The sequence below is a fragment of the Pristiophorus japonicus genome, chromosome 2, assembly GCF_044704955.1.
Source record: "Pristiophorus japonicus isolate sPriJap1 chromosome 2, sPriJap1.hap1, whole genome shotgun sequence".
Classification (NCBI taxonomy): domain Eukaryota; kingdom Metazoa; phylum Chordata; class Chondrichthyes; family Pristiophoridae; genus Pristiophorus; species Pristiophorus japonicus.
Genome location: NC_091978.1, coordinates 169,712,841 through 169,740,775, shown reverse-complemented (window position 1 = coordinate 169,740,775; position 27,935 = coordinate 169,712,841). Strand labels below are relative to the sequence as shown.

The following is a 27,935-nucleotide window of genomic DNA, read 5'->3' as shown; positions in this document are numbered from 1 at the left end:
AAAAAAAAGTTAAAAAAAATCCAATTATAATAATTACATATTGGGCCGGATTTTGCAGTTGAAATATCTGTGAGGCTAACAGCGCTCACCATTATTTACGTGTAAATCGGACATAAACTTCCAGCGACTGCACAGTAAAATGCATAAATCGAAAGTTGCTGTCCAAGATGCCCCCCTCCTCCAGAAGCTGCGCGATAACGGTATTTTGCCGAGACTCACCATTGAATACATCAAACAGTGGGAAGTTGCTATACTTACTTGAGATATATGCAGTAAACCCACCAGAGTTAGGGCTTGTCCACTCCAGTCTAAGTACTCTTTTAACGGTCAGTCTTGAACTGCCAAACAACTACTCTGGCAGTGAAAATTTACTTTAACAAGTGTGGAGTTTCATTCCTTCAGATTTTACTTATTGTTGGAGATTTAAAAAAAAACATTTGAATAATTTTTAAAAAGTGCATGTCTTTTAATCTTTCTCTCAATCCAATCTTTCTTTCCTTCTAATTATTTTGCTTTCTGTACCCGATTTGATATTGAATTGAATATTCTAACTAACGCCTCCTAGTTCAGACTCTGCGCGGCTCATTAACAATTCTTCAATTTGATTGGTGAAGGAGATGCGCAGTTGCTTGTCCTGTTCATAAAGGTCCCAGATGGCCTGTCGAAGGCACTGTGCTTTTTCGATAGTTGGCTGTCTGGACCTTTCAGTGCAAAAAGTTCATAAAATGTCTATGGGCAAATGCAAATGGGACTGCTCGCTGGTGACCTCAAAATCCGGTTCTTTAGGTTATTTTGTACACAACAGACATGGCAGCATTCGGCAACAGATAGCAGCCGCCACGTATTCATTCTATGATTTTGCCAGAAGATAGCGTGACATGATTTGAACAGCACTAATCTCTGAAATGATTGATATAAACGTGCATATTTAATATTGCAATCTGATCCCGACCATTGTACAACAGTAGTTGCTTCTTTAGGCGCAAGTTTGAAATAATTTAGTTTACCTTAATCTTACATTTGATACTTGTATGTATGCCATAATTACCAGCATAGTTATAATCACAGAAATTGAAATACTGCAGGAGTCCATTTGTTCCACCACATTTGTGCTATTCAACACTTTGACTGGAGCTATTTACTGTAATCTCAGTTCCCCATATCTTTCTATATTCTTACTTTCCAATACGTTATTCAACTCCCTGTTAAATGATGTTTTAGTCTTTGCCTTAATTGATATTTGTGGTAAATAAAGCATTTAAAGTTCTAATAAACCTCTAAGAAAACATTTCTTCTAACTTCCTCCTCATTCTTAGTGATAATTCTCAGGCTCGGTCTCCTTGCAACCAATTCAACAGCCAGTGCAAACAATCTTTCACTGTATACCCTTTCAAAATTCTTTATTATATCCCCTTTTAACTATCCAGTCAAAAAAGTTCAATTTTCATGCTTTTCTTCACAGCTTGAATATCCTTCTTCTAATGGTTGTCTAGAACTGCATGTCCAACTGTGGTCTCAGCAAAGTTGTGTACAAATTCAACATCACTTCTTTGCTTTTATATTCAGTGCCCCCTATAATTAAAACCCAGAATCCAATGTGTCAATTTATAGTCTCTCTTCCTGCACTCCCAGCATTAAAGATCTATGTACCTGCACCCCCTGGATCTCTCTATTCCTTCACTCTTGGTGATCTTTACCATTTAGGGTACACTTTCTTCCCAAAATGTTCTACTTCGCAGTTCTTTGCGGTTTGAGCCACTATCTGTCCACACTTAAAGTTGGGTAAGAATCACAAATTATATTTTAAGATGGCTGTAGCATATTAAAATAAAACATGAACACATGAATGGTCAAGCTTTGTAAATTTAATTTTATTATGTGATCCTTATGACAATCAGAAGACATAACATTTAAGAGTTGCAATTGCCACCATGCAATTCACAAGAGTCAATGGCAAATTAGCAGAATAAAAAGAAAACAGTACTGAAGATTTACAACAAAATATAAAACAGTGCATTTCCTTACTGTGTTAAAACTAAACCTGAGAAATACAATGAACATTGAATGTGAAGGTCACCATTCATGCAGTGCAAAACCAAACTACAGAGAAATTTAATCAACATTCTGAAAGTCTGACAGAACAGTCCTGACACAATGTTCAGAATATATTTCATCTTTACACAACATTCAAACCAAATTCCACCATTAAATTAGACTGATTTTAAATACTATACAAGACTGGCAACAATGGAAGGCAAACTTTGTTTACTTATTACTAATGTAGTAAACATGCATTACAATTTTCATTTTACTTTGTTGTCACATAGAACAAACAATCTCCTTCTGAAATTTGATCTTAGTCATGTTCAATTAAAACGTATCGTAATATTTTCACATCTGTTTTTATTGTATGGTCTTAAGGCTAAGTAAAGCAAAGTACACATTCCATAGCCTATTCAGATACAGCCTTTCACAGAACCAAATGGATACTAACAAGTCAGTGTGAATTCCAAATGCACAAAATAATTTAAAGCCATTAGTCAGTTTATAGACAAAGATTTTCATTCCAAAATGGAGGACGTACACAATAATTGGCCAGGAAACACAATTACTTTGTCCACTGAAATCTGCTGCATGGTATTACCTTTCATTAATCTAAATCATTTGTCACTAACCTTGCATCAGAAGTGTAGCAAGATCAAAAAATTAGTCATGCACTAACAATGTACATGTAACACTTGACCTCATGCAGTTAGACAAGAATACAGACAGGACAACCAAACACACTACACAGTGCACCTCTCATAGGGGAGGATGACGACAGCTAAAAAACACCACAAAGTAATTATATACTTTGAAACATCCAGCTTTCTGACATTCATTCAACAATTTTATGACATAGAACATGTGGCACATAGAATGAGCATATGGACACAGTAAGCTGCAAGTCAAGAGATGATAGTAACTGGATTCTATTCTCAAATTGTGTATTTTAAGTTGTGTTTTGCTACTACTATTGAGTTTGTCATATTCTGCAACATTGGTTTGCTGCAAATTTTCAGAAATCACAGTAGTAGCAAAGTTTAATAAGTTACTTTTAGAAGATAGAACATTGCAAATTATGCTGCACTCGCATGTATTCCACTATTCTTGCCTTAGATCTCAGTTTTCTAAAATCTATTTTCATATCCAGTATTAAAAGTCAATAGATGTTCTGTAGCAAATGCTCAATGATAAAACTGGAGCATTAAGATACCCGTCACATTGTTTATGTGAAGTTTCTATAATAATGAAAGATTCACTAAAGCCAAGTTTTGAATGGAATTCTGCTAAATTTTTAGAATACGGGTTGTATTTTGCAGTTAAGGCAGTTTAATGCAAAAAAAAAAGCAACACACTAATGCACACTCCTGAATGAAGTCAAAACTTGAGGTCCTACATACAGGTCACATCCAGGTTACTGCTGTCAGATCTGCATAAAGTGCAACAGCCAGAGTTACACATAATACAGGTAAAGTAAATGTAATTCTACATGTACCAGGAAGGAAATTATTGATTTTGTAAAAATTACAGTTGTTTAACAATAACGTGAAACCAAACCATTTGCAATGATTCACCAGTACTGCTGAAATGAATCCTGCAAAGAGTGATTTTTCTTGAAGATCAGCTTGTAGAAATAAACAAATCTTAGCTATACATTCACCTCAAAAAAATGAGTGGAATTAAAAGCATCATGAATTGGCACATCTACACATGGAATTAAACAATATAGATAAAGTTAATGTAAAATAGGACTTGAGTTAACCCTATTAAGAGATGGTAGCCATGTAACAAAGTAATGATAACGACTTTTCTAAACCTTTATTTTACTCTTTAATCACAACAGCTTTTAGGCTTGTGGCAAAATGTGTGCGTGAAGAATGAGGGAAAAGCCTTCAATATAATTAACCATTTCAATGAGCACAAAAGATATAGTGAAATATTCTAGCCAGTAGGAATTATTTGTACTATTATTTTAAAATAGCAGCTGTACAAAAGTACTACTTTATACCGAAATGCTTTCCCCTGCACTCATTGTCCCATTTGCGATATAAAGCAGTGTAAAGCGCTGCTATTTTTGAAATTAAAAAATATTGAAACTATGTTTGTTGAATATCCATTAAAAAGTCACTAAATTCACAAGCATATACAGTAGGACATGTAGCCAGGCACAGAAAAGACAACACTGCTTCACTCTGAAAATTAATTTGAATATTAGGCAAAGAGAAAAGCATAATCAAGGCCATTGTTTAAGACACAAGTTCAGAAGCAAGTGCCAAGAAGGCAGTAGTCACATCTTTAAAATCAGTCAATGCATGTGCAAGTCACACTCCACAGAGTGAAGCAGGAAAGTTACAAAAAGGGACTTGAAATTTGCTCCATTCCTATGACAGTACACTGGAGAATAGGGCTGATGTCTAATTCTATCAACTGATGTGATTACATTACTGTTGACTAAAGCTCACGCAGAGTTTTAGTTTTGGCAAATAATGATAACCAGATGAGCAGCACCAGTATCATGTTTAATACTGCATTAATAAAACATATTGTAGCATTTTGAACAGTTTGCACTATTTTTTCAGTGACTTGAACATTAAAAAATACTCCAGGATTGTTGTGCTAGATTTATATATGTACAGCTTCACAACATAGGTACATCACTTTGGAGTATTGGAGTAAATATTTCCTCCAAAATCATTCAAAATGAGGAACCCACGAGATAATAAAAAGCATACTGCACAAGATTTTTTTTGAGCAATAGCAAACACCCACAGAACAGTAACAAAATTATTTTAAAAAGTTATCTGAAGGTTTAATTGTTATCTGAAATGAACAGGAACATTTAGGAAGTAGTACTCAATTGTAACACATATCTGCCCTGAAGACATTAAATGAATGCTCATACTGATCAGAGTTTAAATCAAAATATCACTCATGTTTATATATTTGCCATTTTAAAACAATCATGTGAAAAGATAGTCCATCAAAGAGACAAATTTCAAGTCCTGCCAATCCAGTTGTTAATGAATACTGTGTTGGCATTCTAACAGTGAGTTTATGCTAATGTAGATTTGCACAGTGTGTGTGTCTATTTAATACACAAGTGATTAGCACTTTCCCCCTTCATAAAACATACAAAACCAACTTATTCGTGCCTTTCCAAGATCTTTACAACAACATTTTTCATACTTGGATATCTCAGCTTTTGAAGTTTGATGTCCCATTCTCATTTAAAGTACTTGTTTGCAATCCATGTTCCTGTATTAGGTGTTTACCAGTCATCTTGTCTTTGTTTGGTGGTGTCATAGGCCCTGACCACTTCAGACTGGGACACAATGCCATTCTCATCTTGGGAGAAGGCATAACCGTCTATAAAAATAGAAATAAAGTGGCATATCATGCATAGTAACTCATTAAAGTACAAAAGAACGTTTTGTGATGCATCGTGTGTTATTGTCAATATATTATCAATAATTATAAAGCTGCTCCCGCAGTAGGCAACAAAGAAGCAGATGGCATATATTCAGAGAAGAAAAGTTGGAGCTTAGAGAAATGAATTCCATTTTCTTTCATGAAGGTTAGTAGACATGAAAATTGAATTGCAGGATTTCATTTAAAAGTTTGTGTATTTTAATTTACAATGCTTCAAATTTTCTGACGGTACTTTATAATATCTAGTTAACACAAAATGAAAAATAACATCTAGAAATGACCAGGAGCAGCTGTCCTTTTCCAGCCTTCAAAATCATCATGCTACAACTTCATTTTTTTAAAATAAAATGTACATGGATAAACCGTGAGATATAAGATTGTGAGGTACCAAATGTTTAAAGCAGAGATCTGCTAAAAGTGCAATAATTATGATGCCGACACCTTCCTCAGTAAGAGTGGGTTCATTTCTCAATGGCAGTGAATGGACCCCTACTAGCCAATACTTGTGATTAATCTCACCAGTTTTCAGCCAAACTGCTGGCTATGAACATTCACACACACAAAAAAAACAAATGTTGTTCCATCCACCTCAGCCATTGACAGATTTCCCCTGCGTCTGCCCAGGTCAGAAATGACAGAGGAATCCATAGCGTTACATATCTGCTTGTAAGAGGGTACTTCTATGGTCAGTGACTGTGAAAGGGAGGGGAGAAAACAGGAGCATAACAGAACCACATAAAGAGTTAACTCATAGCACAAGGATTTAATTATAATTACTAAACCCTGGGACAATGATTTGCAAAATGGAAACACTTGGGAGAAAGATACTTACGTAATGAGCTCTGCTGGGTCGAATCAGAACGGTGCAGATTGAAAGTGTTTTTCTTAAAAACATTCTTCAAGAGTTGAGCTCGCTCGCTTAAGCTTTTCAGGAGAGAGAATTAGAATTATTTGAAATGTTTTAGGACAAAGCCAATATTAATTCTCTTGCTGGTTGTGACTTGATGGAATATTTGTTAATGTCTTACATTCTGAACTTTATGCTGATTTGCCAGTTCTTCACCAAACAAGAAAAAAATGACACCATTTTATTTATCAAGTATCAGAATCAAGCCAGAGGACTGGGAGAAATTTAGAATTTAGCAGAGGAGGACCAAGGGGTTAATTAGGAGGGGGAAAATAAAGTATGAGAGTAAGCTTGCAGGGAACATAAAAACTGACTGCAAAAGCTTCTATAGATATGTGAAGAGAAAACGATTAGTGAAGACAAATGTAGGTAGGTCCCTTGCAGTTGCAATCAGGTGAATTTATAATGGAGAACAAAGAAGTGGCAGACCAATTGAACAAATACTTTGGTTCCGTCTTCACACAAATAACCTTCCGGAAATACTAGGGGACCGAGGGTCTAGCGAGAAGGAGGAACTGAAGGAAATCCTTATTAGTCAGGAAATTGTGTTGGGGAAATTGATGGCACTGAAGGCCGATAAATCCCCAGGGCCTGATAGTCTGCATCCCAGAGTATTTAAGGAAGTGGCCCTAGAAATAATGGATGCATTGGTGATCATTTTCCAACATTCTATAGACTCATCAGTTCCTATGGATTGGAGGGTAGCTAATGTAACCCCACACTTTAAAAAAACGAGGGAGAGAAAACAGAGAATTATAGACTGGTTAGCCTGACATCGGTAGTGGGGAAAATGTTGGAATCAATTATAAAAGATGTAATAGCAGCGCATTTGGAAAGCAGTGACAGGATTGGTCCAAGTCAGCATAGATTTCTGAAAGGGAAATCATGCTTGACAAATCTTCTAGAATTTTTTGAGGATGTAACTAGTAGAGTGGACAAGGGAGAACCAGTGGATGTGGTATATTTGCACTTTCAAAAGGCTTTTGACAAGGTCCCACACAAGAGATTAGTGTGCAAAATTAAAGCACATGGTATTGGGGGTAATGTATTGAAGTGGATAGAGAACTGGTTGGCAGACAGGAAGAAAAGAGTAGGAATAAACGGGTCTTTTTCAGAATGGCAGGCAGTGACTAATGGGGTACCGCAAGGTTCAGTGCTGGGACCCCAGCTATTTACAATATACATTAATGATTTAGACAAAGGAATTGAATGTAATATCTCCAAGTTTGCAGATGACACTAAGCTGGGTGGCAGAGAGAGATGTGACGAGGATGCTAAGAGGCTGCAGAATGACTTGGATAGGTTACGTGAGTGGGCAAATGCATGGCAAAGCAATATAATGTAGATAAATGTGAGGTTATCCACTTTGGTGGCAAAAACAGGAAGGCAGAATATTATTTGAATGGTGACAGATTAGGAAAAGGAGAGGTGCAACGAGACCTGGGTGTCATGGTACATCAATCATTGAAAGTTGGCATGCAAGTACAGCAGGCGGTGAAGGTGGCAAATGGCATGTTGGCTTTCATAGCGAGAGGATTTGAGTATAGGAGCAGGGAGGTCTTACTGCAGTTGTATAGGGCCTTGGTGAGGCCACATCTTGAATTTGTGTACAGTTTTGTCTCCTAATCTGAGGAAGGACATTCTTGCTATTGAGGGAGTGCAGCAAAGGTTCACCAGACTTGATTCCTGGGATGGCAGGACTGACATATGAAGACAGACTGGATCAACTAGGCTTATATTCACTGGAATTTAGATGAATGAGAGGGGATCTCATAGAAACATATAAAATTAGATGCAGGAAGAATGTTCCCGATGTTGGGGAAGTCCAGAACCAGGGCTCACAGTCTAAAGGTAAGGGATAAGCCATTTAGGACAGAGATGAGGAGAAACTTCTTCACTCAGAACTGTGAAGCTGTGGAATTCTCCACCACAGAAAGTTGTTGAGGCCAGTTTGTTAGATATATTCAAAAGGGAGTTAGATGTGGCCCTTACAGCTAAAGGGATCAAGGGGTATGGAGAGAAAGCAGGAATGGAATACTAAAGTTGCAAAAATGATCAGCCATGATCATACTGAATGGTGGTGCAGGCTTGAAGGGCCAAATGGCCTAACTCCTGCACCTATTTTCTATGTTTTGTGTTTCTAAATATTAAATGTCTAAGCTCTACAACTATATATATATATAATATATATTATATATGTGTGGAAAATCACTTGTACACTTAAGCAAAGTACTAAGTTACAGTGCACGACCCTCTGTGCTGATATTGAATATGCTAAGTTCGCATTTCAATGTTTGAATGTTTAGGTTATGCTTCACTTTTGGATAAAGTGTAAATTAAAAGTTTTTTTAAAGTTCTTACACATTTCTTGTTTGAAGACTACAGAATGGACAACTCTTCCAACTCTCAGTGTTAAACAGTCACTGTGGGAATTACTGAGATGCAAGTTGGTAACACCATCAGGCAACACTGGCAAATCAGAGGGAAGCCGAACCTCAAAGGGTGCCATTTTATAAACAAGAGTCCATTTTTTGAACATATGGAATGAGTCAGTTGGAAACGAGAGAATTAAACAAATAAAGCGAATTACATAGGTATGAAGGGTGAATTAGCTGAGGTAGATTGGGAAATTAGATTAAAAGGTATGACGGTAGATAAGCAATGGATAGAGGACTGGTTAAGACAGGAGAGAGGGGGCAAGGATATGCGGGTCATTTTCAGGTTGGCATACTAACTAGTTGGGTGACGCAAGGTTCAGTGCTTAGGCCTCAGCTACTTATAATCTGTATTAATGATTTAGATAAAGGGACCCAGTGCAATGTATCCAAGTTTGCTGAGGATACAAAGCTAGGTGTGAAAGTGTGAGGAGTACACGAAGAGCCTGTAATATGATTAATTGAGTGGGCAATAAAGTGGCAGATGGAGTATAATGTGAGATTATTAACTTTGGTAGGAAGAATAGAAAAACAGAATTTTTTTAAAATGGTGAGAAACTATTAAGTGTTGGTGCTCAGAGATTTAGGTGTCCTCATGCTGGGAACACAGAAAGTTAGCTTGCATGTACAGCTAGCAATTAGGAAGGCAACTGGTATGTTGGCCTTTACTGCAAGGGGACTAGAGTATAAGAGTAAGAAAGTCTTACTGCAATTGTACAGGGCTTTGGTGAGATCACACATGGAGTACTGTGCACAATTTTGGTCTCCTTATTGGAGAAAGGCGTAACAAAGGTTCACTAAATTGATCCCTGGTATGAGAGGGTTGTCCTGTGAGGAGAGATTGAGCAGGTTGGGCCTATACTCTCTGGAGTTTTGAAGAATGAGAAATGATCTCATTGAAACATATAAGATTATGAGGGGGATTGACAGGGTAGATCAGAAGTGGTTTCCCCTGGCTGGAGAGTCTAGAACTGGGGAGCATAGGCCCCAAGTTTCCACATGATTTGCTCCTGATTTTTAGGAGCAACTGGTGTAGAATGGAGTATCTTAGAAATCGGAATTCTCGTCATTTAGTTTGCTCCAGTTCTAGTCAGTTAGAACAGTTTCACTTTGGAACAGAATTTTTTTTTCAAAAGGGGGCGTGTCCGGCCACTTACGCCTGTTTTCAAAGTTTCGTCAGTGAAAACTTACTCCAAACTAACTTAGAATGGAGTAAGTGAAGATTTTTGTACGCTGGAAAAAACCTTGTCTACACTTTAGAAAATCAGGCGTAGGTTACAAATCAGGTGTAGGGAATGGGGGGGGGGGGGGTGTTTAAAGGGAAGTTTACAAACATTAAACACTTCAGTTTTACAAATAAAGAGCCATCATCAATAATAAATGATAAATACATAAATAAATCAACCAATAAATCAATCAAAAAAAATTAAGAAGAAATAATTTAAAAAAAACCCAAAACATTTTCTACTTACCTACTGCAGCACCGGGAGCCCTCTAACAGCGTGCTGGGATGCCCCCCTCAGTGTGTCTCTGTCAGTGTCTCTATCTGCCTGTGTGTGTGTCTCATTCTCTGTGTCAGTGTCTGTGTTTGACAGCGAGGGATGGGGGAGAAGGGGGAGGGATGGGGGGGAAGGGGGGAGGGATGGGGGGGGGATAAGAGGGAGTGATGGGGGGGGAAAGGGGGAGTGATGAGGGGGGAAAAGGGGGAGGGATGGGGGGAAAGGAGATGGGGGGAAGGAGATGGGGGGGGGGGGAAGGAGATGGGGGGGGAAGGGAGATGGGAGGGAGGGAGGGAAGGGAGGGGGGGAGGGAAGGGAGGGGGGGAGGGAAGGGAGATGGAGATGTGGGGGGGGAAGGGAGATGGGGGGGGGGAAGGGAGATGGGGGGGGGAAGGGAGATGGGGGGGGGGAAGGGAGATGGGGGGGGGGAAGGGAGATGGGGGGGGGAAGGGAGATGGGGGGGGGGAAGGGAGATGGGGGGGGGAAGGGAGATGGGGGGGGAAGGGAGATGGGGGGGGAAGGGAGATGGGGGGGGGAAGGGAGATGGGGGGGGGGAAGGGAGATGGGGGGGGGGAAGGGAGATGGGGGGGGGAAGGGAGATGGGGGGGGGGAAGGGAGATGGGGGGGGGGGGGAAGGAGGAGATGGGGGGGAGGAAAGGAGATGGGGGGGAGGAAAGGAGATGGGGGGGAGGAAAGGAGATGGGGGGGGGGGAAGAGAAAGGAGATTTGGATGGGGGGGAAGGAGATTTGTGGGGGGGAGAGGAAGGAGATGGGGGGGGGGGGAAGGAGATGGGGGGGTGGAAGGAGATTAGGGGGGGGGAGGAGATTAGGGGGGGGGAGGAGATTGGGGGGGAGAAGGAGATTAGGGGGGGGAGAAGGAGATTAGGGGGGGGGGAGGAGATTAGGGGGGGGGAAGGAGATTAGGGGGGGGGGAGGAGATTAGGGGGGGGGAAGGAGATTAGGGGGGGGGAAGGAGATTAGGGGGGGGGAAGGAGATTAGGGGGGGAAGGAGATTAGGGGGGGGGGAGGAGATTGGGGGGGGGAAGGAGATTGGGGGGGGGAAGGAGATTGGGGGGGGGAAGGAGATTAGGGGGGGGAAAGGAGATTAGGGGGGGGGAAAGGAGATTAGGGGGGGGAAAGGAGATTAGGGGGGGGGAAAGGAGATTAGGGGGGGGGAAAGGAGATTAGGGGGGGGAGAAGGAGATTAGGGGGGGGGAGAAGGAGATTAGGGGGGGGGGAGAAGGAGATTAGGGGGGGGGAGAAGGAGATTAGGGGGGGGGGGAGAAGGAGATTAGGGGGGGGGGAGAAGGAGATTAGGGGGGGGGGGGGGGAAGGGGGAGGGAGGCTGAACAGGCCAGGCCCGAGACTTCGGGCAGGGCCCGTCCCCAGCATCAGATTTACAGGTAGGTGGCGTTGGGTTGGGTCGGGGGGTGGTGAGAGGGAGGTCGGTTCGGTTCGGGTCGGGGGGGGGGGGGCGGTGGGGGGAAAGCGGGTGTCGGGTCCGGTCCGGAAGCGGGAGTCGAGTTGGGTAGTCGGGTCGGGTCGGGAGGAAGCAGGAGCTGGCCGTGGAAGGAGCCTTATTCACGCAGCCCCAGTGAGGCCATTTGGCCAGGGCTAGGGGCTGCGTGCTTCGGGCCCCTCCCACACAGTTTCGGGCACCTGGAGCTACTGCGCGCGCATGTGCAGAGGTCGCGGCACTGTTTTCGGCGCAGGGACCTGGCTCCGCCCCCTACAGCTCCTGCTGCGCTGCGCCGAGGGCCAGAGGACCTGCAGGGAGGTGGAGAATCTGGAGGTTTTTTTTAGGCGCACTTTGTGGCGCGAAAAATGGGCGTCCAGGTCGGGACTGCGCCATTCTTGGCGCGGCTCGAAACTTGGGCCCATAGTCTCAGGATAAAGCTATTTAAGACAGATGAGGATGAATTTCTTCACTCAGACGGTTGTGAATTCTTGGAATTCTCTACCCCAAAGGGCTGTGGATGCTGAATCGTTAAGTACATTCAAGGCTGAGATAGATAATTTTTGGACTCTAGGGGAATCAAGGGATATGGGGATTGGGCAGAAAAGTGGAGCTGAGGTCGAAGATCAGCCATGATCTTATTAAATGGCGGAGCAGGCTCGAAGGGCCGTATGGCCGACTCCTGCTCCTAATTCTTATTTTCTTAAAAGGCCATTCACAACCCACTGGAGCACTTTTGAGCGAAGGTGGTCAGATTTTAAAAGGGCTGCAGACTGTGGGTTATTGGAGGTAGGCTGACCTGCCAGAACATTTACTGGTGCATCAGTGAGGGAGATTGTTTCAGTCAAGTCCTTGGGGATGAATTTAATCCCATGTCTTTAGAAGTTAAAAGGCATTGGACAATGTCATCTTGTCCACACATCTAGAGCTTATTCACTGCAATGTCTTTCCAGTGTATTTATTTTTGAAGAAAAAAATGAATTCTACACGTTTTGTCATGATTTTATATAATTTAATTACACCTTTTTCAAACTAAGTTTTTTTTTTTAAAAGATGATAAAACATTTGTGATGGGAAAAGTAGGAAAGGGAAAAATAAATTAAATAACAGAATTTTTTTTGGACCAAGTTATTCTACTATACTGGGACTATGAGGGTTGCACTTACATGAAGGATGATAACTGTGCTGTACGACTACAAGCAATGAAAACTGCAGATATTTAAAATATGGGTTCAATGGACAATCGCTGCCCTGGGCAGCTCTCTCAAATTATCTGCTACATACAATGTAATACAATGGATTTTTAAAATCTGTTAACAATTCAGCTCACTGGTCTAGTTGTGCTGCTGGATTGTCTCTCATGGGACAATGTTTAGAATTCAATTGCATGAAAAATAAGCTTTAGAACCAGTGAAGAAAAAAAATATATATGCAAGTGCAACTGCTAAAATGCTTTTTATGGAATATTTAGAGGTGTTTGGGTGAGCTTTAATAACTTTAAAAAATAAAATAAAAGTAAAGTTAAAATAATTCTGAAGGAATGGGGATAGAGGGAAGACAGCAAATTTTAACATTTAAATTGGAGACTGCATTTGCCTACATATATTCCTTGATAAAGGAATCAGGCTAAGTGGATTAAAACGATAAAATTATGAAGAAAAAGATGGGCAAGTTTAGAAACATAAATGTCGATTTAGTACATGATAAAAGCTGTGTCTAACATTTAAGATTCTTTGTTATGGTGATGTTGGTGCTTGTTCCAACATGAAGGTACGCGAGCTGAAAACATTAAAGAAGGCAAGCCCGAGAGGTCCAAGATTCTTGGAGTTGCCCACAATTTAAGGATTACATTTTTAATTTTGCTATTTCTATTTCTCAGTGACCTAAACCCATCACAGTACATTTGTTTTAAGTAAAACATTAAGTTACATCACTGATTTACAATTTCCCTGAACTTTTTTTTGTTTTTGAGTTACAAGGTTTGGATTAAATACATCTTCTCAAATGTACCATAAATATCTTTTTAAATCCACCTGTAAATAGAATAGATAACTAGATTTGCTTTTTACAAAATTAATGGCATTAAAGCCATTTAGATGACATTTCAATCTCATGTCTAGCTTAGCTGTTGTGGTAGAAAGTAATACCATCATGCTCCATGGGATTTAGTCTTACAACCGGGTGCTATCCTTTTTGATCGAATGGTCAATTATCTATGTTACTTGATGATGAAATTGGGTAGCTTTAAGTAAAATTTTATTATGGTGATCAAAAAAGGTGTAAATCTTTTGCTATCCAATTAGTCCCACTCCCCTGCTCTTTCCCCCATTGCTTCTAGCTATTTTAAAATGTAAAATCTGTTTGTCAAATGCCAAGTGCAGTGCAACATTAATGACATGGTGTTGTGTTAATAAAAATACTAGATAATTTCCCTAATTTAAATTCCTTGACTATACGTGCAGACTGTAGACAACTGAAAATAGTCTCCATGCAACTGTAGGCTAAACATCGTTTCATTTTCAGTAAAATAGTGTCATTTTAATTTGGAGAAACTATCAATCATGTAGTTATCAGACCATAGACCTGCTGAAGAAATAATAAATCTGACCTCTGAACTTCAGGTGTTTAAAGTCATTTAGATTCTAAAGAACAAATGTCATTGTTTTTCAGAAGTTCTGGTGAGATTGAAGGGAATTGGATAATACTCGTTTAACTGAGCAGACGTAGGATCTGTGAGTTAACTACTCACTCTTTTATACAAATCTTTTAAGATGTATTTCAATCCTCCTGGCTCTCCGATTCCTTGTTGAACAATAATCCAAATACTCCCGATCCACCACCACTCTCCTGTGTCTGGCTAAAGTTGTTCTCACCTTGAACAACTATTCTCAACTCCATTCACTTAATCTTGATAAAAGGTGTTGCTATGAGAACCTCCATGTTCCTGGTTGTGTCTTTTTGCAGAATACATGGAACATTCTTTGTTCCAATGCTACTTGAGTGCCCTCATGATCTTGTCTTCTTTTACATTGATGACACTGTTGCTGCTGCTTCTTGCTCTCTTTGTTCTTGGGAATTTCATTGACTACGGTTCCAATTTCTCATCCATTGTTTGTGGTCCACCTCAGAGTCTCGCCTTCCCTTCCCAGGGTTTCCCTCTCTCCATCTCCAGCAATGGGCTTTCCACCAACAATTATTACAAGCTCACCGACTCATATAACCATTTGAAATATATTTGTTCCCACTCTACAGTCTATCCTTTTTAGCGGTTTATCTGCCTCTGCTGTAGTGCTCCACACCAGAGACTCCGAAATATCCTTTTTATTTCCTCAACTAAAGTTTTCCCCTAGATACTGGTCGACAGGATACTCGACCATGTCCAACTCATTTTTCTGTTCTGTTCTCACAATTTCCTTCTTACAACAATGACAGGATTACCTACTAACCTATGTATTCTCCAGATCAGATTCTTCCATCTACAACATGATCCCTGCACCATGCACATCTTCCCCTCCTCTCTGTGCTTTCTGGGGTGGCTCTGTTCTGTCTGGGATACCAGATTCTTCATTCTTCCACCATCCCCCCCTCCAACTGGCCTTCCCCTGGTATCTCCATGTGCACTGCAACAGGTGCAACACTTGTTTAGTCACTTCCTCCCACACTATTGCCCCAGGAGCCAAACACTCCCATGAGAGACAGTAATTTAGGTGTACCTCCTCCAGTCTAATATACTGTGTTTGCCACTCATGGTGTGGTTTCCTATACACTGCGGAGACCAAATGTAGATTGGGTAATTACCTTGCTGAACATCTCTGTTGTGTCTGCAAACATGACCCCAACCTCCCTGTAGCTCGCGCTTTAATTACCCCTCTAATCTCTACATCTCCAGCCTTCTTTTTCTACCAATCAGGTTGAAAGCACAGTTTGGGACCTCTCATATTTCTCCTGGGCACTTTGCAGCCATCTGGTTTGAATAATATCTTTATTAACTTCAAACTTCAGCGATATCCCTACTTTCTTTACAGCAGGGTCACTGATGATGTGGGGTGGGATCTGATGATGTCTGGAGGAGGGAAGGTGGGTTGAAATTTTGGGTGTGGAGCTTTCATTGAAACATGATTCTAGCAGATGGGTCTGCGCTCAGGGCACTGATCTGTTTATCTCTTCAGAATTAACTCATCTACTGTACGTTTCCAGCTTTTTCCTATTTTAATTCCCAACCTCCTTCATTTTCATTGTAGTTATGCTTGCAACTCGCTTACATCCAAAATTCCAATCTTTTAAGGCACTTAACTGGTTTGTGCTCAGACTACTGGTTTGGGTGCAAATGCGGAGGAAACTCCAGACCCATTGTTTTTAATTTTCTAGTCCTATTAAATGCTCGTTTATTTTTCAGTTTTGATTTTTTTCTCCTTACTGATGCTATCTGATCGGTTGTGTATTTCAGCATTTTAAATATTTGTTTCAGATTTCCAGTTTTGCCTTTTTTTTTCATTTGTATCAGGGAGACTATACTTTTAAACAGCAAATTAAGAATTGTTTGGCTGATTTCCACTCGTGTAACTCAAAGAAACCTAGATACTAAGCTATTACAAAGCTGAATATTTCCTCAGAAATTAGAAAATTAAAAGTTACATTGTGTGCAAAATCACAGCTGTCTGAAGGTTTAACTTTCAATGCAAGCTGCATTTTCTATCTAGGATATTTTCAAAAGAAATAAAACATCTCAACGCTTTTGTTTTCTCCAGTGTTTTGTACTCGGGTTCCATACAATAGGATAATATTTTGCTCAAATATTGCAAAGCATTTGTTTTACTTGCAAACACACTACTGCTAATTATTATTATAAATGAAATCTTTATCATTTAGTAAATGAAAGCCTGACTAACATGGTGCACTCAAAGATGGTTTTATTTGCCTTTTCCATATCTGGGGACTTTGTTCAACCGTACTATCTTAAATGTTCTTGGTGTTATCAAGGATAGCCTATTCAGAATTGTATGTTAATCGATACTGCGCTTCAGCTGACATTGATGAACCATAGCTTACGATGTCAGTTGAACAATTAAAAAAAAAATACTCCCCATTCTCTTCAAATACCACCCCATCTCTAATCTTCATTTTGTTTGAAATATGTTGCTGCCTCACAGTCATAAGAACTCACCCACCCTTCCACATTCAGGGCTTCCAAATCAAGCTTTTGTCCTGCCCAAAGCACCAAGAGCTTAGTGATCAGTGTCACCATTGAGATTCTGTGTCCCTCTTCAACTCTCTGTTGCCTTTTTGTCTCATGCCCACATGCCACCTCTGGTGTAGTCCATAGTTACATGATTGACCTATTCGGTTTCATTATTTACATGCTATCCTCTTTGGCAACATTATTTAGTTGCTTGAGTTTGTTTTCACGTGTGCCACTTTATCCCTCTGCCTAATCGATCAACCCCAGGTCTGATGTCACTCTCTCCAACTGCTCATCTGCCCGGATAAGCCCATACTTCATCTGGGTCTGGAGTACTGGGTAAACTGAAACCATTCTCTTCACCATCCACAGACACCATTTCGTCTTGGACCTCAACTCAACCAGTCTGAATCCCCATCCGCCACACCCTTGGCAAACTCCATTGCTTCTCAGTTCCCCAGGGAATTGACTTTGAGATCCTTGTTGTCATCTTGAAATTCCTCCATTGTTTTGCTCCTCTCTACCTCCAATATCTCCTCCAGCTATCTCTTCAGGCATCCTATGCTTGTTTAACACTGGCCTAATCTCATTCTTCACTGTCTGATTCACCATTTATGGCCATTCTTTCAGTCATTAATCCTCCTGATTTTCAGAAACCTTCAGCATCTCTACTTTGTGATCTGGGATTCAAAAGCCCTAAAGATTCTTCTACTTTACCGTCCTCTCATCTCTCCTTATCCTCCTTCATTCTTCCTCTTACTCAGTATTCACTCAATACATAAGCACTCTTGAAACATCCCTCTGGACATGAGTTTTGCCACTGAAATTGGAGTTGAATCTCCGTGTTACTGCTCAGTAATACAGGTCTATCATGCAGGCCTATTCATTATCCTAGAGATTGCACCTAATTCTACATTTTTATGAACAAATAATATTGCATACTCCTGAGAGGATAGTGTTTTTAAAAAAATTACATTTAAACAGTAACCTTTTAAACTATTTGTAGTTTGTACCTTTTGCCATATACAGCTGCACCTGGATCCTGGAACTGGGCTTCCAACTCCTGAACCTCTTCCACCAGAGTTTTACATAAAGTTCTCTTCATGCTGAAAGTGAACATTAAATTAATTCTTGGGTGGACAGAAGTATTATAAAATTATACAATATATTAAAAAAAAATCAAATTCCTTGTGCACAGGTTCCCAGGGGGGAAAAAAAAATCAAATTTGGAAAAGCTTTTGCCCCTTAATCATATGGTACATCACAGGTTCTGTGGAATAGCATTTTCAATTATGCATCAAGTTGTAGAAGGTTTGATAAAATGGAAATTAAATCAAAATAGAAATAAATTTTACGTTGACTTACAAAAAAAATCAAAAGTTCTGCTGCTTGAGTAAATGTATAAAAGTAAATCAGTTTTAAGACAAAACTTTCGCACACAGTGTATCAAATAATATAGCAGGCAATGTGTAATTACAGCAGGAGTGTAGTGTAGGAAGGAATGCAGCAGGCACAGACTGACATGCTCAGAGACCATGACATCCTCTAAAGATGGTTTCTTGTTTATACAGTTTTGCCTTCTCCCATATTTCACACTTCATTTTCAGCAACTCAAAGCTATTTGTCTCTATCCCTTGGAATAAGTTACACATTTTCAGTTAAATCTTTTTTCAGTTTTCTACCTAGTACTTCAATTAATTAATGATTTACTTTTACAAAAGCCTTGTAACTAATTCAAACATTATTGTATGGGTTCACAATTTCCTGAAGTGAAGTAATGCACTTCAAAATATTCTCTGTCCCCACATTCTGTTCACTCCTGCTGCAAGTAACTGATGCCACTGTGTTAACTTTGAACAAAGTAATATTGTCATACTAACCTTTCAGCTTCTTTCTTCATACATATTAAAAAGTAAAAACATTGAATTCTTTTTCTTTCAAAAGTAAGAGTTTCACAAGGATTTGTACTTTTGTTTGTTATACATACACTTTGTAAATCACATCCCACAGAAGAGAAGTAATCGGGATGAAGAACAGGCCCATCCAAAAAACACCAGAGCTGAACAACATTGCAGCCTGCAGAAGTTCATAAAACAAATTTCACAGTATAAACAGTAGTAAATACATTTGCAACATCAAAAATTATTTTCAAAGTTGTACACTGATATTTCAAGGTTAATTGTAGCATACTTACTCCTAAACGTTATCTTGCTCGCTCAGGTTAGAATAATTCTAGGTGACTCAAATGTATGAGTAATTATCATCTGTATTAATATCCCTCCCCCAAGCCCAATTTTATTTTCTGCTCTCAAGACTCATACTGAAATATGGTTTCCTGGGAGCCTTTAGTCCTCCAGAACCTGACCATTTTTCATGTGAAAGCCTGCACAGCAAGTGTCAAATGGCTATTTGGTTATGGGAGAGGGAGGTTGTATCAATGCCAAGCCTGTCCTTTCCTTAGCAGACATCTATATTTTTCCAGCAGGAGCACTAGGGATTAGGAGCAGCAACCCTGGTTAATGTTTCCTAGCCCGGGATCACTTAAGCCAATTGTAACATCTCCACTAAATCATACAATCTGACAGCGGAGAAACAGACCATTCAGCTCAAAGAGTCCAATGTTTTCCGTCATGAGCTCCCTAATCCCACTACTAATTTCCAACCTATTGAATATTCCATTTTTTAAAAAATCAAAGCAATTACCAAATTCCCTTTAAAAAGGGAAACAAGCAACTGCTGCCCAGGCGGAGATCAATTAATTCAGTCTAGACCAGGGATTCAACCTGTGAACTGTGAACTGTCCATGGCTCAGTGCCACATCACATAGAAATTCCACTGCAAAGCTGCTTCCAAGAAGCTTGGTTTGCTTTTCCTATCTTCAACGGCTCTTAATTATATAAAGCCCAAGTCCTCCTAAGACCCAAGTGTTGCTTCCATATCTGGGAGGTTCCAACATCTCTCACATTCCTGACTTAAAAATAAGAGAAAACCTTACTTCCGACAGACAGTCCTTCTCTCACCATTGCAACCTCACTTGTTTCTCTTTATTTTATCAATAATACTTTGGCACTTGCTGTTCTGAACTCTCCTCCGCACCCCCCTCTGTTCTACATAAACTCCAAACATGCCAATCTAAATGCTCTTCCTCAATGTGTTGAGATTAAAATTCATCACATCATATCCTACAGAAAACCTAGTTTCCCAAGACCTCAAAATTATAAAATTCCTCACCTTTTAGTCTTTTTGGCCTACAATCTACAGGTTTATAAAACCCAAGTTGCACATTACTAAATCACTAATTCTGAACTTACTTCGTCTTTTTTCTTGCACTTTTCAATCTTGGTGGCACCATACACTTCATGGATCTAGCCTTTCACCTAGTTTCTCAATTAAAAATACCTTATGCAATGAACCATTGGGGAGGGAGATACAGAGATTACCCTGGCTGTTTTAAGTTACCATCAGTACATTCAAATAGCTTAACAACAATGATGACAATTTATCAAATACATTTTGCTGCTATGTCAGTATTTTGAGGGCTTGTGAGAAACAATTCAAAAGAATTTGAAAGAATACACATATAAAATAATTATGCCTGAAAATAATCAAATGAATAACTAGTGTAGCACACTAATCATGCAACTCATGTTGAACAACTCTTATGAGGAATCATGTAACTTCTTCGGTTGTATAAATTCTTCTGGCACAATAATGTGGTTTACAATCAGAGTTTATTTAAAAATATACATAAGTGATGTAAATGATTTTTGCAACTCAGTGATATACAAAAGATTTATACACGGAAGAATAGCAGAGTGCTCCGATTAGCAGAAAGGCCCAGAAACAAAGCTTCTCCTTGGAAATGCTTGCTAGACAGGTTTCACAAGATTGGACTAATATATTCAGAAGGGTGATTTTGAAACAGAAAAATGTTTATGAAATTATATAGGCTCTGAAATCCCGGTTCTGAGCTTCCCGCGGGCAGTTGCCTGAAAAGAGGAGAAAAGATGCGCACTTACCTTTAGCTCGGGCGCCCACCAGTGATTGTGGTTTTAGGCCTAAGAGGCATGCGTATCGGAGCGTGTGCACATCTGAACGGACATAGAACTGGAGCCACATGGGGCCTGGACACCCAATCAAGGTAAAGAATTTTCTCATTCATAATAATGGGAACTCCGTAAGTAGGAGTTTTCATTATTATGAATGAGACCCCCGCCCCCCCGAAACACTAATTTAAATATGTGACATGCTTTTTTTATTTAAGTTAATAAGTGTTTAAAAAAAAATGGGATTTTTTTTTTTAAAAGTTTTGTAATCATGGTTTAAAATACACTTACCTTAGTGGGCAGGGTTTCTAAACATAAAAATGTGTTTCTAAATTTTGTTTTTAGATGTTTTTTTTATATGTTTTACCAGGCACAAGAGTTTTACTGGGCAAATAGCGCAATCTTGCTCATGCGAATGTTCTTGCTGTTAAGATGTGTTGGATCTGTCGAGCCAGAACTTGACAGATCGGAAAAGCCAGTTTTCGGTGCATGCGCATTGTGCGCTGAAAACTGGCTTTTGCAATGCCCTCCCAGATCCGTACGGACCTAGGGAGGCCGGAACTTCAAGCCCATTTCTTCTGATGCAAGGGGAAGCTATGATCAGAATACAAAAGCTAAACAGTGGCAGAATCTGTGACAAGGTTTTGGCCTGGAATTTGCGGTTATAATGACAGCAAAATTATCAATACTCGCCATCATTATGGGGTAAAACTGACAGCAACATCTAGCGTCTGCACATGCGCAGTTAAATGCAAAAATCCAGAAGTTGCTGACAGTGATACCCTACACCGTCATAGGGTGCCCTGTCGCCATCTTCGTAGATGCAATCCATCATCATCATTATTATAGGCAGTCCCTTGGAATCGAGGAAGATTTGTTTCCACTCCTGAAATGAGTTCTTTGGTGGCTGAACAGTCCAATACGAGAGCCATAGACTGTCACAGGTAGGACAGATAGTCGTTGAGGGAAGGGGTGGGTGGGACTGGTTTGCTGCACACTCTTTCTGCTGCCTGCGCTTGATTCCTGCATGCTCTCGGCGATGAGACTTGAGGTGCTCAGTGCCCTCCCGGATGCACTTCCTCCACTTAGGGCGGTCTTGGGCCAGGGACTCCCAGGTGTCAGTGGGAGTGTCGCACTTTATCAGGGAGGCTTTGAGGGTGTCCTTGTAACATTTCTGTTGCCCACCTTTGGCTCGATTGCCGTGAAGGAGCTCTGAGTAGAGCACTTGCTTTGGGAGTCTCATGTCTGGCATGCGAACTATGTGGCCTGCCCAGCAGAGCTGAACGAGTGTGGTCAGTGTTTCAATGCTGGGGATGTTAGCCTGGGCGAGGATGCTGGTGTTGGTGCGCCTGTCCTCCCAGGGGATTTGTAGGATCTTGCGGAGACATCGTTGGTGATATTTCTTCAGCAACTTGAGGTGTCTGCTGTACATGGTCCATGTCTCTGAGCCATACAGGAGGGCAGGTATTACTACAGCCCTGTAGTACACTCCAGATGCAATCCATACAGAATCACTGATTTGATGTGAAATTCAAAATCTTACACATGATTTTTGCTGTAAAAACTAATAAAAATGTTACACCTTACCTTGATCAATCAGGAGCAACTGAGTTTGTAAACAGCATACCAAGTCACAATTACTGAACAACCTTTCTGGCACTGAAAAAACAATTCTATTGCTGAGCAACTTCTTGGTCCCTGAAAAACTAATTTTACAAGTGTGGAGTCTCATTCCCTCAGAAGTACATTTAAAAATTACATGATTTTTTTTAAATAATAAAAATTATTTAAGTTTGTTTGATATTTCAGCTTCTCCCTTAATCCCATGCGTATGTCCTAATCCTTATTTTGTTTTCAGTACAATGACTAAAATGTGAATTATATTCCATGCATTTTACTTCCTGCTTTACGGTCTGTGAGAATTCTCCATTCTGATCACTCTGCCTGCTACCTGCCCTGTTTCTGGATGGCACAGATCACCTATAAATGGCACCAAATTCAAAGCAATGTTGGAACGGAGGAAATCCACACTACTGAGTCCCCTAAATGATCTGCACTGTGTCTTAACCAGATTGGACTTAAACAGAGTGGTTTATTTGGAAATTTGGAAAGTGTGGCAATTCAGAGAAGAGGGGCAAGGACCTATTTGGAGGAGGTACCAACAGCGGCGGAACCTTCAATATTTACCCAAAAAAACAAAAACAGCAGGCAGGTTGGTGAGTATTAAAAGTTTTTTTTCCCTCTCTTTTCTCACTAACCTAGGACTGTGGTTTAAACTAGGCGCAGGAAACTATGAAGTACTGTATCAAACTTATAGCTTAACTAGTTAAACTAATTAATATAATTAAGATATGGCAGAGCAGGCTGTGTGTCTGGACTGCAGAATGTGGGAATTTGTGGACAGCGAGCAAACACGTCTGCAGGAGATGCCTCTATCTTGAATCTGTCCGGCTCAGCGTCATTGAGCTGGAGTGAGAGTTGCAGACACTCCTACACATAAGGGAGGGGGAGGAATTTCTTGACAGTTTTATCGAGAATATAGTCACACTCGAGGAAAGCACGGGTTCAAGAAATTGAGGGTGTGACTGGGAGTCAGGTAGCGGGGATTTAGGAGGGGTTGAGAAGGAGGTCCTGCAGACACTGGAGAAAGACTGCAGTGAGGAAGCCACAATGCAGACCAAAGCACTGTGGCTCAGAAGGCTGTCCAAGGGGGTTGGGGGGGGGGGAAGGTGGGCAGGGAGCAGAATAGAAATGTGGTAGTTAGGGGGACAGATAGTGACCAGGCAGCGAAAACGAGAATTCCGAAGGGTGTGTTGCGGTGCCAGGGTGAGGGATATCTCACGGCGGCTGGAGAGGGAAAGTGAGGGGGTAAAGTCAGGTGTCATGATGCATGTTGGAACAAACAACATAGGTAGGAATAGGGAAGAGGACCTGCTGAAAGAATATCAGGAGTTGGGCTCTAAATTAAAAAGCAGGACCTCGAGCGTAATAATCTCTGGATTATTGCCTGAGACATGTGTAAATTGGCATAGAAGCAGACAGATCAGGAGAATTAACATGTGGCTAAAGGGCTGGTGTGGGAAAGAGGGGTTCCTTTTCATAGGTCACTAGCACCAGTTCTGGGACAGGAAGGAGCTGTACCGATGGGACAGGCTCCACCTGAACCGGGATACGACCCGTGACTTAGCGGAAAGGGTAAAGAGAGAGGTGGCAAAGGCTTTAAACTAGTTAGATGTGGGGAGGGATCTACTAGAAATGTAAACAGCCTAAATATAAACGAAACAGGAAAAGAGCACAGGAAAGAATAAAAGGAGGACATTGATGGCAAGGAAGTAAATAGAGTTATAGAACAGGAGTCTAAAAAGATGGTTAAACATAAAGTTAGAGAAAATCCTATTTAAAATGAGTTAAACTGTCTGTACAGCAATGCAGTGTCCGTAATAAAACAGGGGAACTGAAGGCAATCATGCGTTGCGAATAACCATACGTAGTAGGGATTACTGAGACATAGTTACAGAAAAATCAGGACTGGGAATTAATCATTGCAGGGTATAACATATTTAGAAAAGATAGAGGGGGTAAAAAGAGTAACTGTACTTATTAGGCATTATGGCAGTAGAAAAAGTGACGCAGCTATCAGCAAGACAAAAATAGAATCCATATGGAGATAAAAGATAGTAAAGGATCAATCACACTAATAGGCGTAGTCTACAGCACCTAATAGTCGAAGGGAGATGGAGGAAGAAATATGCAGACAAATTAGGGAAATAAGTAATAAACATAGAATAATCATGAGGGATTTCAACTACCCTGACATTAATTGGACAGAAGAGATCAGTAAAGAGGATAAGAGAATAGAGTTCATACAATGTGTACAGAACTTCTTTCTAACCCAATATGTAAAAAGCCCAAGGGAGGGTTCACTATTGGATCTAGTAATGGGGAATGAACTAGAGCAGATAAGTAAAAATAGGGGAACATATAGGTGATCGTTACCATTATATTACGCTTTATGATAATTGAGAAGGACATCATAATGACGAAAACCAGAGTAATAGATTGGAGAAAACAGATTTTGAGGGGCTGAGAATAGAGCTTGGGAAAATAAAATAGGCAATAATATTGGCAAAAAACAATGTAGAGCAGTAATGGGAAACTTTTAAAACAGTGTTCAAAAGAATGCAGGAATAATATATTCAGCTAAAAGGAAAGAACAAACTAAACACTAATAAGACTACATGGATGAATAAAGCCATAAGGAAATAATTGATGGTAAGGAAAGAGGCATACATTATGTACATAGACAGCAGGGGTGTGCATGATAAGGGAGAATATGAAAAGATGAGGGAAGTTTAAAAAAATAGCAATTAGGAAGGCAGAGAGGAATTATGAAATTAAATTATCAAGGAACATAAAAGAAAATAGTAAAATATTTTATGAGCACATCAATAAAAACAGATGGTTAGGATGGGAATAGGAACATTAAGGGATAGACAGGATAATACTACAGGTAACAATAGAGAGATGGCAGAAATATTAAATAATTATTTTGTTTTAGTATTTACCAGGGATAGAACAGGTGGACATGACATTGGGTGTTGAGATTAGTAATGAGATAAGTACATTTAAAATAAAGAGGGGATATATTAAATAAACTAATCAAACTCAGAGGATAAAACCCCTAGTGCATCTATGCATTTTAAAATAATTTAGGGAAGAGATAGCAGAGGCATTACTACACATATATAATTCATTCGCAAAAGGTGTAGTGCCAGAGGACTGGTGGATAGCTCATGTAATACCTATATTTAAGGGGGATAGAACATGTCCAGGGAATTAAAGACCAGTCAGCTTAACATCAGTGGTAGTAAAAAATAATGGAATCCCTCATTTAATTTTTTGAAGAGGTAACAGAGAGTAGACAATGGTAATGCAGTAAGATGTAATTTATCTAGATTTTCAAAATGCCTTCAATAAGGTACCCCATAATAGACTGATGAACAAGGTCAGAGAATGCAGAGTCAGGGGACAAGTAGCATAATGGATAGCTAGCTGGCTTCAAGACAGAAAGCAGAGCTATTCACAGGGGCAGAAGGTGGGGTAGTGGTGGTCCACAAGGATCAGTGCTGGGACCACTGTTGTTCACAATTTATATTAACAATTTAGACTTGGAATCAAAAACACAATTTCTAAATTAAAGGATGACACCAATTTTTTTTTTTTGGTTGGGGGGGGGGAGAAGAGAGAGTGTTAATACTGAGGAGGACTGCAACAAATTACAGGACAACATTAATAAACTTGCAGAATGGGCATATAAATTGGTAAATTAAGTTCAACACAGATAAATGTGAGGTATTACAGTTTGGTAGGGAGAATAAGGAGGTCACTTATTACTTGGAGGGTGAGAGTCTAGGTGGGGTAGAGGAACAAAGGGATCTCGGAGTACAGATACACAAATCACAAAGTTGTGACACAGGTTAGTTAGCAAGGCCATAAAAAAGCAAACCAAGCACTAGGGTTTATTTCTAGAGGTATAGAATTGAAAACTAGAGAAGTTATGCAAAATGTGTATTGAACCTTGGTTAGACCACACTGAGTACTGCGTAGAGTTCTGGTTGCTATATTATAAAAATGATAGAGAGGCACTAGAGAGGGTGCAAAGACTTACAAGGATGATACCAGAAATGCTCTTAAAAAAAGTCTGAGGGGTGACCTAATAGAGGTCTTTATGGATAGAGAATGTTTGCAGCTGGGAGGAAGACCACAACTAGAGGCCACCAATATAAGATAGTCACCAAGAAATCCAATAGGGAATTCAGAAGAAACGTCTTTACCCAAAGAGTGGTGAGAATGTGGAACTTGCTACAACAGGGAATGGTTGAAGCGAATAATAATAGATGCAGTTAAGGGGAGGTTAGACAAGCATATAAGGGAGAAGGGAATAGAGGGTTACGCTGATAGATTTAGATGAGGAAAGGTGGGAGGAGGCTCCAATGGAGCATTAATGGCAGCATGGACTAGTTGGGCTGAAAGGGGTTACGACGCAGAAACAAGCCAATGTAATCCTATGTAAATCTTTGTGGGCAGCTTTCTCGAGGTCAGTGGTGAGCACCATCCCTTCTCCGCTGACCACAAAATCCAGGCCATTATCTTGGTCAATCTTTTACTACACCCAACGAATAGCAGACAATTTGACAACTTTTAAATGAAAGCCCACTATAGACTTCAGTATTTTATCAATGGTAATATAAATTGGGAGAGATAGAAACATAGAAAATAGGTGCAGGAGTAGGCCATTCGGCCCTTCGAGCCTGCACCACCATTCAATAAGATCATGGCTGATCATTCACCTCAGTACCCCTTTCCTACTTTCTCTCCATATCCCTTTAGCCGTCAGGGCCATATCTAACTCCCTCTTGAATATATCTAATGAACTGGCATCAACAACTCTCTGCGGTAGGGAATTCCACAGGTTAACAACTCAGTGAAGAAGTTTCTCCTCATCTCGGTCCTAAATGGCTTATCCCTTATTCTTAGACTGTGACCCCTGTTCTGAACTTCCCCAACATCGGGAACAAGCTTCCTCCATCTAACCTGTCCAGTCCCGTCAGAATTTTATATGTTTCTATGAGATCCCCTCTCATTCTTCTAAACTCTTATGAATACAGGCCCAGTCGATCCAGTCTCTCCTCATATGTCAGTCCTGCCATCCCAGGAATCAATCTGGTGAACCTTCTTGCTATTGAGGAAATGCAGCGAACATCCTTCCTCAGATTAGGAGACCAAAACTGAACACAATATTCCAGGTGAGGCCTCACCAAGGCCTTGTACAACTGCAGTAAGACCTCCCTGCTCCTATACTCAAATCCCCTAGCTATGAAGGTCAACATGCCATTTGCCTTCTTCACCGCATGCCAACTTTCAATGACTGATGTACCATG

The 27,935-nt window shown here is 40.3% G+C and overlaps 1 protein-coding gene across 6 annotated transcripts in view; it reads right to left on the bottom strand.

The window, feature by feature from the left end:
- Window positions 1–1,862: 1,862 nt before the first annotated feature.
- The window catches only part of atp8a1 (ATPase phospholipid transporting 8A1), a 509,869-nt gene continuing 483,796 nt past the window's right edge, over window positions 1,863–27,935 (bottom strand). For all 6 annotated transcript variants that reach the window (XM_070870244.1, XM_070870234.1, XM_070870228.1 and 3 more), the window contains 4 exons: window positions 18,936–19,024; window positions 17,962–18,054; window positions 6,305–6,396; window positions 1,863–5,409 (listed from right to left, as the gene is read on the bottom strand). In XM_070870244.1, the coding sequence (XP_070726345.1) occupies window positions 5,312–5,409; window positions 6,305–6,396; window positions 17,962–18,054; window positions 18,936–19,024 (372 nt within the window). In that variant the 3' untranslated portion in view covers window positions 1,863–5,311. The remainder of the gene's footprint in view (window positions 5,410–6,304; window positions 6,397–17,961; window positions 18,055–18,935; window positions 19,025–27,935) is intronic.